The 17,587-nt window shown below is 36.6% G+C and overlaps 1 protein-coding gene across 6 annotated transcripts in view; it reads right to left on the bottom strand.

The window, feature by feature from the left end:
- CSMD3 (CUB and Sushi multiple domains 3) overlaps positions 1 to 17,587 on the bottom strand; it is a 1,257,965-nt gene that overhangs the window by 938,920 nt on the left and 301,458 nt on the right. For all 6 annotated transcript variants that reach the window (XM_086695899.1, XM_086695901.1, XM_086695900.1 and 3 more), the window contains exon 4: positions 10,938 to 11,132. In XM_086695899.1, the coding sequence (XP_086552025.1) occupies positions 10,938 to 11,132 (195 nt within the window). The remainder of the gene's footprint in view (positions 1 to 10,937; positions 11,133 to 17,587) is intronic.

Below are 17,587 nucleotides of genomic sequence, written 5' to 3'. Positions count from 1 at the left end.
TTTTTAACATTTATTTATTTCGAGAAAGTGCATGCACACGGGTACACAGGGGAGGGGCAACGAGACAGGGAGAAAGAGAGAATCCCAAGCAGGCTCCACTCTGTCAGCACAGAGCCCGATGCAAGGCTTGATCCCATGAACCATGAGAATATGACCTGAGCCGAAAACAAGAGTTGGACTCTTAACCGACTGAGCCACCCAGGTGCTCCTGCATCAATTATTTTTAATTAGTTAAAAGTTAAACACAAATATATATACAAAATCTTAATATTTTAACAGTTTGAATGCTATGGTAACCTCCAACACAAGGAGCACTAAATAAGAGAAAATTGCTTTGGTCAATACACAAGGAATAGGTGACATAAATATGAAAATAACAAAAACAAGAGACAAAATACTTTCAAGGCTCCCTCAAAATTTAAGATACTCAATACCAGTTTTACATACTTAAGACTTAGATAGCAAAAATAAAATCATGTCTGTTCTGTTGAGTCAGATTTATATTTAGGAAACACCTAAGGAAAGTGACTTTAGATGGATTTTAGGTTTTGAGCACATTAAGCAATAGACTCTGAAGGTCTTAAAGTCTGAGCTGTTTGATTTTGTCCTCCATTATTGACCACATGGAAGACCTTTCATCATTGAATGACTCAACCATACACACTCTTAACATAACTTACTAAGACAGTGAGTGACTGATAAAACTGTACAGGGGACACAGAACCTAAGACCAAAAATGTGTGAAGAGTCCTTCCAGAATGATTTCATAAAAATTCTCATTACTGGGCTTTCTTAGCCCAAAACACAGGGACTTTTCATATAAAGCTGGTCCACTAAAATGTGTCCTATGGCATTATTCAATGTCTTGGTGGGCTTCCATTCCCCTTCCTTCTTCATCCAAAATTATTTTACCTCAACTTTAGAGTGGTGACTTTACAAAGAGCAACAGAATTCCAAATGACCGTCACTGTGGTTTACAGAGTTTAAATCGTAGCAGGAAGTTATATGAGTACTTTTCAAGGTTCTTATGCATTGAACAGTCTATTTCACCACAGGGAATTCTGAAGCTGTCAATATATTTTTGGCTAAGCATGATCCATCATTTTTTCTTGAAGTCATGTCACATATAATCATGTGAATGCTCTGTAGACACCAAAATAATATAATTTTTCTATCCTTCTACATGTTTTGTTAGTGTTAGAAATGAATGTTGCTTAACATTTTTTTAATTGTTTTTATTTTTTATTTTTTTATTTAAAGTTTTTATTTATTTACTTTTTTAAATTTTTTCAAGATTTTATTTAAATTTTAGGTAACATGTATGGAAAGATTAGCATCTGGCATAGAATTTAGTGATTAATCACCTACGTATAACACCCAGGGCTCATCATAACAAGCGCTCTCCTTAATACCCATCACCCATTTAGTCCATCCCTGACCCACCTCCTTCAGTTTGTTCTCTATAGTTAAGAGTCTCTGATGGGTTGTTTCCCTCTTTCTCTCCCTTTTCTCCCTTTCTGCTATGTTCATCTGTTTTGTTTCTTAAATTCCACATCTGAGTGAAATCATATGATAGTTGTCTTTCTCTGACTTATTTTTCTTAGCATAATACACTCTAGCTCTATCCATGTCTTTGCACGTGCACACGCGTGCACATACACACACCAAAAAAACCAAATGGCCCAATTAAAAATGGGCAGAAGACATGAATAGACATTTTTCATAAAAAGACATATAATGGCTCAACATCACTGATCATCAGGGAAATACAAATCAAAATTACAATGAGATATCACCTCACACCTGTCAGAATGGCTAAAATCAACAACACAAGAAACAACAGGTGTTGACTAACATGTGGGCAAGGGAGAACCCTCCTGCAGTGTTGGTGGGAAAGCAAACTGCTGCAGCCACTGTAGAAAACAGCATGGAGTTTCCTCAAAAAGTTAAAAATAGAACTACCCTACAATCCAGAAAGTGTACCACTAGGTATTTACCCAAAGAATACAAAAATACTCATTTAAAGGGATATATTCATCCTGATGTTTGTAGCAGCATTATCTACAACAGCCAAATTATGGAAATAGCCCAAGTGTTCATCAACTCATGAATGGAAAAAGAAGGTGTCATGTGTGTGTGTATGTATGTGTAAATGTGTGTATGTATGTATATTTACACATACATACACACACACGACACCTTCTTTTTTATATACACATATATACACATGGCACATTACTCAACCAAAAAATAATGAAATATTTCCATTTCCAATGACATGGATGGAGCTAGACAGTATTATCCTAAGCAAAATAAGTCAGAGAAAGACAAATACCATATGATTTCACTCATATGTGGGATTTAAGAAACAAAACAAGCAAGCAATGGGGGGAAAAAAGAGTGAGAGGCAAACCAAGAAACAAACTATTAACTCTTAACTATAGAGAACTGATAGTTTCCAGAAGGGAGGTTGGTGGGGTGGATGAGTTAAACAGGTGATGGGAATTAAGGAGTGCACTGGTAGTGATAAGCATCGGGTGTTCTATAGAATTGTTGAATCACTGTATTGTACACCTAAAACTAATATTATACTGTGTTAACTAACTGGAATTTAAATAAAACCTTAAAAAAATAAAATAATTTTTATTTTGGGAACAATATTATGAAGCTATTTGTTGTAGTTATATCAAAATATAAAATTTATTCAAATAATTTAGATCTTTCACTTAGAACAAATACTTTATATTATTATCAAAACAAGTAAACAAAAACTCCAAGTAAACAAAGTTCCATAAAAGTGTAAGACTCAAAGTTATACCAAATAGGCATAAGAACCCAAAGACTCAGTCACCTCAAAATGAAACTCACTTGTCTTTGATTTTCAAACTACACAGTGTTGGCATTTTTCTAAGAATCGTACAGAAAGAGAAAGAAATGGAAATCACTCCAATCAGGAAAAAGAACCAAACCTCTGCAATTAATAATATGTTATCATAACCTATAATCCAAAAAAACATAGATCTAATGACTGTGCCTTTGTCGTCAAAGAAAATGGATTATTTTCTACTAAGAATGGCAGATGAAGAAACATAAAACTTGTATAATTAAATAAAGGCACAAAAATGTTTGAGTTATCTTATGCAGGATGGAAAAAAGGGAAAAATAAAATAAACAGCTTCCTGAATGGAGAAAGACACAACATATTAATATCAAATGGGGAAAAATAATGTGTGAGTTGAATGCTAAAGTCGTGGCTATTAGTTGCATCAGCAGGGGACAGGACAATTATATGGCAAGAATAGGAGTGCTGATTTTCTTCTCTAAATATCACACACACTGAAGGCCACCACCTATTGCTTACACAAGAATGCCATTCTATCTTTTCGAGGTCACCAAATAGATCATTTTCCAAATAAAAGATCCTGTATTCAATAGACTATGAGTGTCATGGGGACTGGGGCTGTTTCATCCATCACTGCACTTAGCAGTGTAGCCTGTGAATAATGACTTCTTAATACATATCAGTTTAGTTATCGAATATACTTCAAATGTGAGAACTCCCAGAAATGAATGACTCAGAAATGTGGTTACCCTTGAGAAACGTACTTTCCCCACTGATGTATATTGCTTGCTAATCCCAACCTAATTTTTTAGGCTAATGTGGAGCTTAAAATTCCCTTTAACCATTATATCTCTGATAAAAAATTAACTCCACTGTCTATATGGTCCTATAGAAGATAGCTATATCCAATCTCTGGTGCTATCAGTTTTCAAATACCTGTTTTGATGATGATGATAGAAATACTACTTAACAGATGAGAAAAAATACAATCTGAAAAACTAAATATCTAAAGTTTCTATATCATCTCAGTGGCAGAGAGGTAAAGCAAACCAAGACTTTTATTAGTCCAGAGTCCACTCGTTACAGATTTTTTATTCTGTTATCTTAAAAAGTATTTTCCATTATGTCAGAGCGATAGACACATGTTTAACCGTCAACATATATTTCTAAATATATTGAACACATGTATAACACAAGTGAAAGCTATTATGTCTATATTATTGTTTAAATTACTTTTTTTATGTATTTGAAACCAACTTGCAAGTGTTGAGTAACTTCTATGTGCTAGGCATCACACAAGTATTTTAAAATATTACCTCATTTAAACTAATCTCTAACATTCATAGTCTCCTAAAATGTAAAAAGACTCGATTTCTGACATAAGAAACAACACACTCAGGTAATACGTGGCAGGAAGGCCAATCAGCTCACAGATCTTATACCCTCAAAGACAAATCATGTGTCCTTTGCTCCATCAAGCTGGATACTTTAATCAGGACATTTTCAGCATTTTATCACACAAAAGGACTTTTCAGAACAAGATTACAACACAGGAGTGGGTGATTGAGTGCTGGCCTGATTGTTGATGGAACAGCCTACATTTTCCAGGGAGAGATGAATCAGCAAGTGACCTGGACACTTGCAGATTCTTCCTCGTGAACTGAGTGTCTTTGTGGTAATAATATAAACCCATTACCAAATTATACATGCTTAACTTGTTTATTAAAAGGCATACTGAAAATGTTTTCCTCGTTACTATCAAATACAGCAGTTTGCATAAAGAGACCAGACCCCTTTATGTGAAAGGACAGCGAGACACGGTGGCCAAATAATGTTGCTCAGGTAACATGACAAGTCTGTTCACTATGTCTGCTAAAACAGTTCCTGAGATAATATTTTAAAATAACATCTTTTGGGGGGTGCCTGGGTAACTCAGGCAGTTAAATGTCTGACTCAGTTTTGGCTCAGGTCATGATCTCAATTCATGAGTTCAAGCCCCACGTTGAGCTCTTCCTGACAGTGCGGACGGAACCTGCTTGGGATTCTCTCTCACCCTCTCTCACTGCTCCTCCCTGCTTGTACTCCCAGCCACTTTTTCTCTCTCTCAAAATAAATGAATAAATATTAAAAAGAAAGAAAAGAAGAGGAGAGGAAAGGAGAGGAGAGGAGAGGAGAAACATTTTCTTGCCAAAAAACAAAATAAAACAAAAAACCAACCATCTTTGGAAATTGACTAAATCCAACCATAAAAACCCCAGTTCTCAAAAAGAATACTTAATACATGGTGTGGCCCATTACATTTTGATATTCAACAGTGAGTTTGATTTCTTTTTTTCTTTTGCACAGAACAGTTTATCACTAATACTGTTCTTTCTATGATTCAGGATGTTACACCAAAACATTCTCTCCTTTGGGAATAGATTTAAGATAAAAGAACACAATTTAATAGGTTTTCTTTATCAAATGTTAAAAAAGGGAACTACAGATTTTAGTTTCAGGAGAAAAAATGTTAAAAAGTAATGTTAAAGAGAATTAAAAAAAAGAAACAAAAACACTGGACTCTCTTTTGATCTAGCACAGAAAATTTCACATTAAAAAATATTTTGGGGGTACCTGTGTGGCTCAGTTGGTTAATCATCTGACTCTTGATTTTGGCTCACATCATGATCTCACAGTTTGTGACTTCAAGCCCCACAGGGGGCTCTGTACTGACAGCAGGAGCCTGCTTGGGATTCTCTTTCCTTCTCCCTCTTCCCCACCCCCACTTGCATGCTCTTTTTAAAAAAAGAACATATTTATACTTTTTCAATTTGCAGCTTTGACACTGAGTCATTTATCTGTTTTGTTCCAGATTCAATAAAATATTTTCAAGTTTTCATTTGTAATTATTTTTGTACTTTGGTTTTATCAATAACCAGATCTGTTATTAATGTATTTACTGAATACTGAGTGCTGAATATCATATCTCAGCATTTATACATGCAGAAGAGTGTAATCAGGGTATATACATAGAATAATTGTCGTTTTTTATTCTCTAATGCCTTTTTGAGATGGTTTCCAGAATACTGAGAAAGGAAACATATAAACACAATGAACATCCTTCCACTGGGCTCAAGAGTATGTTCTTCACAAGCATTACTTCTTTTCAACATTATCTACTAGTTGTTTTTTTTCTGGGGATGGGGGAGGCTTGGCTGTTTGATTTACTTCTAATCTTGATCAGAATTCACTATTTTTTTGGAAGGCTTTTGGTACAATATAGAAAACATCAGGCCAAACTTTCCTTCCTCTTTCCCCATCTCCAGCTATTACCTCTAAATGTTCTTCCCAGTTCCATGCTTTGGTAATGCATTTTTGATCCAGAATTGTTGATGAAGGTTTTAAGTAGGAGAATAAAGTTATGTTCTGACAAAACAAACTGATGCTCTTTTTTCAGTCACCTGTTTTTTTTACCACATTGTAGTAGAAGACAGTCTTATTCCAAAGAACAAAACTGGGAAGATCCTTTCACTTCTCATTGCTAATGTAGCTAATGGCAATTTCTTTTGCTTTGTCAGAAACAACAGTTTTGTCTTTAGCCCTTTTTCTTATCTGTCCTGTCAGATATTTGTTTCAGGTCACATGACACCAACTGACTACATGACATCTACATCACTAACACAGAAGCCTTCCCCCCAAAGGATCTCACCTGTCGAATGAAAATAAACTCTGTCAACATTTGACAACATCATATCCCTTGATTGATCACTGCTTTTCCTGAAACCTCTATGGATTCTAAGATCTTTACTTTGGGCTATGAATATACTCAAACCATCAAGAAAATATAACACCTTTTTGTAAATAGAACATTCTTTTAAAAACTTTCTAATGAATTTAAAATTCATCCTGATACAATCTTAAATTTTCTGTGATTGATCACTTAAATCTTAATATGTTAATTCTTCCACCAAATGATTTGACGTTTTGTGGACTCACATTTAGGTTTATTTAAAACACTATAATTTATGTGTAACTTCTACGAACCCTTTTATTAGTTTGCCCTGGGGTAGGTATATCAAAATGCTATTCTGAATATAGGATATCGTTATCAATTTTAGAATGTTTAATACAGGAATAGCATATCCATTTCACTTTGCCTGCCAACTGCTCTTAATTAGTAGGGAATGTCGAGAGCACTGAGTTGAGAAGGACTCTGAGGCCACATCACAACTCACTGGGAATAAATGTCATAGAAATGTCTATGAAAGGAGGGGGTGTGGAAAAGGCCTGTATGGCAGGTATTTTCAATCCAGACTGACAGCACAAGAACTCACTTTCACTTTCAGCACCAACAGTTGGTTGTCTTTTTCAAATTCTAGCAGATGGTGTTGATAAAATCCACCCTGCCTGTGAACAAACACAAAAACCCTTACACCATACCCTCTAGGTTGATGTGGCATTCGTTTTTCTTAATTAAACTATCATTGTTAGGAAGCATCAGAAGAATTCTCTGAAATCAAGGGTTTCGTCCAGGAGAGACACTATGTAAACTCCCGGGAAAGCAATAAACAGATCATTACAGGGTTATCAGCCCCCTGCAAAGTTATAAATTAAAGAATCAGGATGCTATCAAGTGGCAAAGAGCAGAGGAAGGAAGCCGTGGACTGAATAGTCTATCTTTTCTTTTGAACTGAATGACAACCACATGAAATCCAAATACTCAATGCCCCTATTCTTTAAGTTTAAAAAAATTTGCTTAATGGGAGATAAATTGCTCCTTAGAAAATTAGATCATGTGCTGTATGAAGTCTGACTTCATAGACTCTAGCTTTAGCCAGTGAATATTACTAACACGCCATAACTACTTTTAAGGCTAAAAAGGAAAATTATTGCCTCATTGAAAATGTTCTTGCTCTATATAGTTTTTATTTTTAGCTAGTCTTTTGTGAAATCTTCTCTTAAACTGCTGTCCCTACCTGAACTTTCCTCCACTCAACTGGGAGGAATTAAGCTCATCCTGATCAAGGTGCCTAACACATTCTACAGATTCTGATAGTAAAGCAATTATCACACATTATTGTAATTATCTGATGACATAATGATTAGACCCACTAGAACTGTATGCTTAAAGGCAAGACCTGTATCTTACTCATCTTTTGATTTTCAATACATGAAATAATGCTTCACACAGGTAAGGCCCTAATAAATATATGAGTAAATATAGTAATTGGTATTATTATTAACAAGAAGAAAAGTCAGATTGAAAGAAAACTGTCAGATTGAAGTTGAGCAGGCAGAATTTCCAAAAACAGTGGGTGCCATTTTTTTGATAGATGAAAACCATAGAGGTTAAAATGGAAGTCAAAGGAAATAATAACCCTGAATACACTTGGGGATGAGATATAGAGTACATACTCTGGGAAAACAAAACTGTCATAAATAGATAGAGGTACTGGTTTTAGGGTTAGACTTGGATATAAGGATAATTGATATTGTCAACCCACTTTTTGCTGACTGATTTTTTCTTTAGAGAGGAGATGGTAAGAAGTACTAAGGAAAAAGGGTAGATAGAGCCAGCACACATAGTAACTTGGTATGTATCTGGTTCCTTACATATGCTATCATATTAAACTCTAGCAGCACTGTGGTGTTGGTATTTCTATCTCTTCATCCAATTATAGCTAAAAAATAGTTTCCAAAAATAATAGTTTTCATTCAAAGGCTCTAGCCAATAAGGGAAAAACTAGTATTTAAACTTGTATTTTTCTGGTTCCACAGGCTGGTGTCTGAACTGAGATGAAAAAGGAGTCCCAAAATAGAAAGTAATATTCAGGAGTACTGGTGGTACTCCACTGAAATATCTTAAAATGCTTCTTGGTTTTAATAAGTCCCTTTGATTTAGGAAGTTTTACACCTTAAAACAGTGACAATAGTCTTTTGACTGATTCAAATATAACTCCATTTCCCTTCTTATCATAAAAGTAATTTTGAAGAGAGATGCAAATTATGTTGGTGAAGTATCAAAAGGGTAACAAGCTTAGGCTTTGGAACCAAACAGAATGGGTTCCAATCCAGGATCTCCACCACACTCTAAATTGGGAGAAATTTGCCCGGATTCTAACATTTCTTCACATCTTATAAGCAGAGATTCCAACTGTCCTGCTCTTTTTACTAGACTATCTTTTCAAAGATATTTGCACAAGAAATAGTCTCAGAAGACAGTGTTTTCCACTAGAGTAAAGGGCAAGTTTGCTTATAAGCCTGAGGGGTAGAGATAGGGCCGCCCTCCAGAGCAAAGAGAAGACATGCTCATTATAAAGATTCAATTTTCCTAAGCTCATGGTTCTTCTCCTGTAATACCGCTAACCATGTGTGCTGATACCCTACATTCTTCATATCAGTCTATGAGAATTAGAGCTTAGAGAACCAGCACAAATGTTTGTACTGTGGCTGCTGACACTCCTGCATATAATAAAATCTCCTTCGTTTCTGACTCGAGAGTTTGGTGTCTTCTATCAACACCCAAGAAACCGTAGCAGAGAAATTTGTGAGCTTGCAAGTCCAGTAAAATCTGACTCTATACTTCTGGGCACTGACTAACTGAATGACCTTGAGCAGTTATTTCAAAAGTTTTTCACTTTGGTTTTGTACTGTAATGAAATTCAAAAGTGACTGCACTTATAATTTTCTTAGTACACTATAGTGATCAAATGGTATACTAAGTGTTCAAATAAATGGTAGCTAATAGTAGTCAGAGAAATAGCAATGGCCAAGGCAGCAGTATTAGAAGCAGCAGCAACAGAAGCAAAGGTAGCTAACATTGAAAGAATGCTAATGTGTAGCAGATATTTTACTAAGTGGCAGGTATAGGTTTTCTTACCTAATCTTCACAACAAATGCAATAGGTGTTTCCTCTCTCTCTGTCTCTCTCTCTCTCTCCCTCTCCCTCTCCCTCGTTAAGTGAGATAAATGAATCTCAAAGAGTTAATATGATTTGCCTGAAGTAACTGCCATGGTCCTTGTCAAAGCAGGGATAAGAAGCTACCTGTGTCTGATTTTCAGGGATCTCTCCTACATGCACTTGCAGCCACATGTTGGAGAGGAAGCTACAAAGGAACTTAGATCAGAAGTTGGACATTCCTACTGCCCATTTGTAAAGGAAACGAATGCCAAAAAATAAAGATGAGTCACTTGTTTGTTAGAAAAAGATAGCCCACAGAAAACGATATAGGTCTCCAAAATTTCTGTGGGCAAGATTTATCCATGAATTCAGCTTCCACCAAATAGAACATGTTCTTTCAGGCACTGTATTTTGAAACTTTGTCCACATTAGAGGATTATTAGGTTCCCCCCATTATATAATCTTTATCTGTATCCATTAAGAAAACAATATAGCATTCTTATTTCACAAATTCGCAAGCTAAGTCTTCCACCAGATATTTTTAAAATATTCAAAGATTCGGGGCGCCTGGGTGGCGCAGTCGGTTAAGCTCCGACCTCAGCCAGGTCACGATCTCGCGGTCTGTGAGTTCGAGCCCCGCGTCGGGCTCTGGGCTGATGGCTCAGAGCGTGGAGCCTGTTTCCGATTCTGTGTCTCCCTCTCTCTCTGCCCCTCCCCCCGTTCATGCTCTGTCTCTCTCTGTCCCAAAAATAAATAAACGTTGAAAAAAAAATTTTTTTTAAATAAAAATAAAAATAAATAAATAAAAATATTCAAAGATTCAATCTACATTTCAAAATGTAAGCAAAATTATTACTTTTACAGACTAATTAAACTTCTAAACATCATAAACTTCATGTTTTCCTAATGTAAATATAAAGACACATATATACACAATGTATGCATAAATATGTATATAAATGTAGAGATGCACTGTTTCATTTCACAAGCAATGTCTTATTTTGGCAAGCATTTTTTCTAAAGCAGTCATGTAGTATACATATATATATAAATAGTTATTGTTTTAAGCTTCACATTTTATAAAAGCAATAAGCACCAAGAGCCTAACATATTTTGCAAATATACTGTCTGATCCCAACTCTCACTTTTGAAATGTATTCACTGTATCAAACAAATATTCAATCAGCATAAAAATAAATATGATTTTAACTTTACCTCTGCATATGGGAACAGGAAAATCCCATGAGGCTGTATTAACTGAATTGGCTATACAGGTGAGTTGAGGGTGGCCATCGAGAATATATCCAGTCACACAGCTGTAGCGGATCTTGTCCCCAACATCAAACCGTGTACCATATAATACACCTTTGGGTGGAACTCCTGGATTGCCACAAGAGCTACTCTGCAATTCTAAAACAGGGGGAGAAAAGAAGAGTTTACAGTTATTTTAATACAGTTTTTAACGTTTTAGATTTTGAAAATTATATGTAGATACAGATATCTCTTTTCCTTTTAAAGAGTCACAATAAAAGGAAATGTTTTTCATTTCAACACATGTAACACAGAGGTATGGAAAGGGAACTAAATTTTACCAAAAAGGTATTAGGTTTCACTCTTAGTGTTAGAAAAATGTTAAGATTTTAAAGTATTTAATCTTTCTAGCAATTTTAAAAATCAGTATTACTCATACACTACAGTAATTAAAGCTATGATTAATAACATGTACATGGCTTCTTCAAAGTCACATTCTACTAACACAGTAATAAGCAAATCAAGTTTCATAAATATGCTCCCAATTCCTTTGATGCTTCTGCTTAACCCTAAACAGGTGCATTTCTCTGGAAACACATACATTTGGGGTGGATAGTTTTTTTCCATTAGATAAGAAAATATAGCAAAGAAATGGACATATTTTTCAAATTGTAGAGATAAACCCAGAATTCCCAATTTGTTTATGGTAAACTTACAATATTAATAATAAATGCATACAGTTGTGAAATTTTAAATAGACTGATATATAAAATACCTGCAAAATGCCTGATATGTTAGGTTTCATCTAGTGCCTTATTTTATTACTGGATGCTTAAAAGTGTACAAGTATGCAAATATAAGAGATTTTTTAAAAAAATTTTTTTTTCAACGTTTTTATTTATTTTTGGGACAGAGAGAGACAGACCATGAACGGGGGAGGGGCAGAGAGAGAGGGAGACACAGAATCGGAAACAGGCTCCAGGCTCCGAGCCACCAGCCCAGAGCCCGACGCGGGGCTCGAACTCACGGACCGCGAGATCGTGACCTGGCTGAAGTCGGACGCTTAACCGACTGCGCCACCCAGGCGCCCCCGAGATTTTTAAAAATAATATATATTTCAGGGAAAAATCCAATTTCACTGTAAATGAAAAAAATGGAAAGAAAATATATACAAATAGCAAAACTTACAGAACTTAACAAGGTTAGGAAAGAATTATTCTTCCTGATGTTATTTTCTAAATTTTTTATTACCTTTATATTATTTCATACTCTAAATAATTATCAATACAGATAGAAACTAATGAATTAGGAGTTGAAAGGTGTTCAAGTTTGGGTAGGCTATAGTTTAGTTAATGGTATTATACAAATGTTAATTTCCTTCTTTGATAATTATGCTATGGTTACATAAGTAGTTGATATTAAGAGAAGCTGGATAAGAGTACAGGGGAACTCTGTATATTTTCACCATCTAACTGAAAGTCTGAAATTATTACAAAATAAAAAGCTAAAAAAAAACCACTACAACACAAAAATGAAGTATGTTTCCATTTTGCCTTGATAATTATCCCATTTGTGTAGTAATTTCCCTGCAATGTTATTTTCTATTAAACCAAATATCTATAAGCCACCATAATATTAAAAATGTCAATGGCAGAAAATAAAAATATCATATAATATGTAGATGTAATTTTACAAAAGTTATGGTCACTTATAAATAAGTGTCCACAGAGCTGAAATTTCTATTTTTATTCATAATAGGTTTATATTACTTTCGAAAGTGTTTTCTAAATGAACATTACTTTTTCTGTATAAACTTTTCAATGATAGTGGAAAAAAAAAACAGTGATAAAGTTCAAGTGATATCAGTTTAATCAATGGAAAATATATTGAGGATTTATATAATTTGCATTATATATATTAGAAATTAAACATTTCCTTTAATTTAAGACAATTAGAGTCTGAAGGATCCTGGGAAGATGGTGGCATAGGAGGACGCTCGGCTCACCACGCATCCTGCTGATCACTTAAATTCCACCTACACCTGCCTAAATAACCCAGAAAACCGCCAGAGGATTAGCAGAATGGAGTCTCCGGAGCCAAGCACAGAGGAGAGGCCCACAGAAGAGGGTAGGAAGGGCAGAAAGGCAGTGCGCTCTCCACAGACAGGCAGGAGGCAGCCGGGGCAGAGGGGCGGCCCGCTGACCAAGCAGAGCCCCCAAGTCTGGCTGGCAAAAGCAGAGGGGCCAGACTGAATGTATTCTGACAGCAAGCGGGACTTGACATCTGGAAGGTTGTAAGCTAACAGCTCTGCTCAGAGAACGGGAGGGCTGGAGGACAACTGGAGGGAGAGTTGTTGAGCCCCGGATGACAGAGCTCAGCTTGGGGGGGAACAAAGGCACTCGCCAGTGCCATCTCCCTCGCCCATCCCCCAGCCCAAATCCCAAAGGGAACAGGTTCCTGCCAGGGAACTTGCTCGCTCCACACAAACACCCAACGCTGTGCTTCTGCAGATCCATCCCTCCTGCGGGTGTGACTCCCTCCTGGTGCCACAGGGCCCCTCCCGAAGCGGATCTCCCGAAGGAAAAGCAAGCTGAGCCTGCCCCTCCCGCCCCTGTGCACCTTGCCAATCCACCCCAGCTAATACGCCAGATGCCCAGCACCACAAGCCTGGCAGTGTACAAGTAGCCCAGACGGGCCACGCCACCCCAGAGTGAATCACACCCCTAGGAGAGGGGAAGACAAGGCACACACCAGTCTGACTGGCCCCAGCACTGGCTGGGGGCAGACATCGGGTCTGACTGCGGCCCCACCCACCAACTCCAGTTATACACCACAGCACAGGGGAAGTGCCCTGCAGGTCCGCACCACTCCAGGGACTATCCAAAATGACAAAATGGAAGAATTCCCCTAGAAAAAACCTCCAGGAAATAACAACAGCTAGCGAACTGATCAAAAACGATTTAAACAATAAAACAGAAAGTAAATTTAGAAAAATAGTCATACAATTAATCGCTGGGCTTGAAAACAGTATAAAGGACAGAGGAGATCTCTTGCTACAGAGATCAAGGGACTAAGGAACAGTCAGGAGGAGCTGAAAAACGCTTTAAACGAAATGCAAAACAAAATAGAAACGACGATGGCTCGGATTGAAGAGGCAGAGGAGAGAATAGGTGAACTAGAAGATAAAGTTATGGAAAAAGAGGAAGCTGAGAAAAAGAGAGATAAAAAAAATCCAGGAGTATGAGGGGAAAATTAGAGAACTAAGGGATACACTAAAAAGAAATAATATATGCATAATTGGTATCCCAGAGGAGGAAGAGAGACAGAAAGGTGCTGAAGGGGTACTTGAAGAAATAATAGCTGAGAACTTCCTGAACTGGGGAAGTAAAAAGGCATTGAAATCCAAGAGGCACAGAGAACTCCCTTCAGATGTAACTTGAATCGATCTTCTGCACAACATATCATAGTGAAACTGGCAAAATACAAGGATAAAGAGAAAATTCTGAAAGCAGCTAGAAACAAACATGCTCTAACATATAAAGGGAGACCTAGAAGACTCGTGACCGATCTTTCCACTGAAACTTGGCAACCAGAAAGGAATGGCAGGAGATCTTCAATGTGATGAACAGAAAAAATATGCAGCTGAGAATCCTTTATCCAGCAAGTCTGTCATTTAGAATAGAAGGAGAGATAAAGGTCTTCCCAAACAAAAACTGAAGGAATTTGTCACCACTAAACCAGCCCTACGAGAGATCCTAAGGGGGATCCTGTGAGACAAATTACCAGAGACATCGCTACAAGCATGAAACATATAGACATCACAATGACTCTAAACCCATATCTTTCTATAATAACACTGAATGTAAATGGATTAAATGCGCCAACCAAAAGACATAGGGTATCAGAATGGATAAAAAAACAAAACCCATCTATTGTCTACAAGAGACTCATTTTAGACCTGAGGACACCTAAAGATTGAGAGGATGAGGGGATGGAGAACTATTTATCATGCCACTGGAAGTCAAAAGAAAGCTGGAGTAGCCATACTTATATCAGACAAACTACACTTTAAATTAAAGGCTGTAACAAGAGATGAAGAAGGGCATTATATAACAATTACAGGGTATATCCATCAGGAAGAGCTGACAATTATAAATGTCTATGTGCCTAATACAGGAGCCCCCAAATATATAAAATAATTACTCACAAACATAAGCAACCTTATGGATGAGAATGTGGTAATTGCAGGGGACTTTAACACTCCACTTACAGAAATGGATAGATCATCTAGACACACGGTCAATAAAGAAACAAGGGCTCTGAATGATACACTGGATCAGATGGACTTCACAGATCTATTTAGAACTCTGCATCCCAAAGCAACAGAATATACTTTCTTCTCGAGTGCACATGGAATATTCTCCAAGATAGATCACATACTGGGTCACAAAACAGCCCTTCATAAGTATACAAGAATTGAAATCATACCATGCATATTTTCAGACCACAATGCTATGAAGCTTGAAATCAACCACAGGAAAACGTCTGGAAAACCTCCAAAAGCATGGAGGTTAAAGAACACCCTACTAAAGAATGAATGGGTCAACCAGGCAATTGGAGAAGAAATTAAAATATATATGTAAAGAAACAAAAATGAAAATACAACAATCTAAACGCTTTGGGATGCAGCGAAGGCAGTCCTGAGAGGAAAATACATTGCAATCCAGGCCTATCTCCAGAAACAAGAAAAATCCCAAATACAAAATCTAACAGCACACCTAAAGGAAATAGAAGCAGAACAGCAAAGACACCCCAAACCCAGCAGAAGAAGAGAAATAATAAAGATCAGAACAGAAATAAACAATACAGAATCTAAAAGAACAGTAGAGCAGATCAATGAAACCAAGAGTTGGTTTTTTTGAAAAAATAAAGAAAATTGATAAACCTCTAGCCAGGATTCTCAAAAAGAAAAGGGAGATGACCCAAATGGATACAATCATGAATGAAAATGGAATTATTACAACCAATCCCTCAGAGATACAAGCAATTATCAGGGAATACTATGAAAAATTATATGCCAACAAACTGGAAAGCCTGGAAGAAATGGACAAATTCATCAACACCCACACGCTTCCAAAACTCAATCAGGAGGAAATAGAAAGCTTGAACAGACCCATAACCAGAAAATAAATTGAATCAGTCATCAAAAATCTCCCAACAAATCAGAGTCCAGGACCAGATGGCTTCCCAGGGGAGTTCTATCAGACTCTGTTTAAGCAGAGATAATACCTATCCTTCTCAAGCTATTCCAAAAAAATAGAAAGGGAAAGAAAACTTCCAGACTCATTCTATGAAGCCAGTATTACTTTGATTCCTAAACCAGACAGAGACCCAGTAAAAAAAGAGAACTACAGGCCAATATCCCTGATGAATAGGGATGCAAAAATTCCCAATAAGATACTAGCAAATCGAATTCAACAGCATATAAAAAGAATTATTCACCTGATCAAGTGGAATTCATTCCTGGGATGCAGGGCTGGTTCAACATTCGCAAATCAATCAGTGTGATACATCACATTAATAAAAGAAAAGATAGGAACCATATGATCCTGTCAATCGATGCAGAAAAGGCCTTTGACAAAATTCAGCAACCTTTCTTAAAAATCCTCGAGAAAGTCGGGACAGAAGAAACATACTTAAAGATCATAAAAGCCATTTATGAAAAGCCCACAGCTAACATCATCCTCAATGGGGAAAAACCGAGAGCTTTTTCCCTGAGATCAGGAACACGACAGGGATGTCCACTCTCACCGCTGTTGTTTAACATAGTGTTGGAAGTTCTAGCATCAGCAATCAGACAACAAAAGGAAATCAAAGGCATCAAAATTGGCAACGATGAAATTAAGCTTTCACTTTTTGCAGATGAATGATATTATACATGGAAAATCCGATAGACTCCACCACAAGTCTGCTAGAACTGAAACATGAATTCAGCAAGTTGCAGGATACAAAATCAATGTACAGAAATGAGTTGCATTCTTATACACTAATAATGAAGCAACAGAAAGACAAATAAAGAAACTGATCCCATTCACAATTGCACCAAGAAGCATAAAATACCTAGGAATAAATGTAACCAAAGATGTAAAAAATCTGTATGCTGAAAACTATAGAAAGCTTATGAAGGAAATTGAAGAAGATATAAAGAAATGGAAAAACATGGAATGGGAGAATAAATATTGTCAAAATGTCAATACTACCCAAAGCTATCTACACATTCAATGCAATCCCAATCAAAATTGCACCAGCATTCTTCTCGAAACTAGAACAAGCAATCCTAAAATTCATATGGAACCACAAAAGGCCCTGAATAGCCAAAGTAATTTTGAAGAAGATCAAAGCAGGAGGCCTCACAATCCCAGACTTTAGCCTCTACCTCAAAGCTGTAATCATCAAGACAGCATGGTATTGGCACAAAAACAGACACATAGACCCATGGAATAGAATAGAAACCCCAGAACTAGACCCACAAAAGCATGGCCAACTAATCTTTGACAAAGCAGAAAAGAACATCCAATGGAAAAAAGGCAGTCTCTTTAACAAATGGTGCTGGG

Source organism: Puma concolor, chromosome F2 (assembly GCF_028749965.1).
Source record: "Puma concolor isolate L17-30 chromosome F2, mPumCon1.1.hap2, whole genome shotgun sequence".
In the NCBI taxonomy this organism is placed as follows: Eukaryota; Metazoa; Chordata; class Mammalia; order Carnivora; family Felidae; genus Puma; species Puma concolor.
This window is presented reverse-complemented; position numbering and strand designations above follow the sequence as displayed.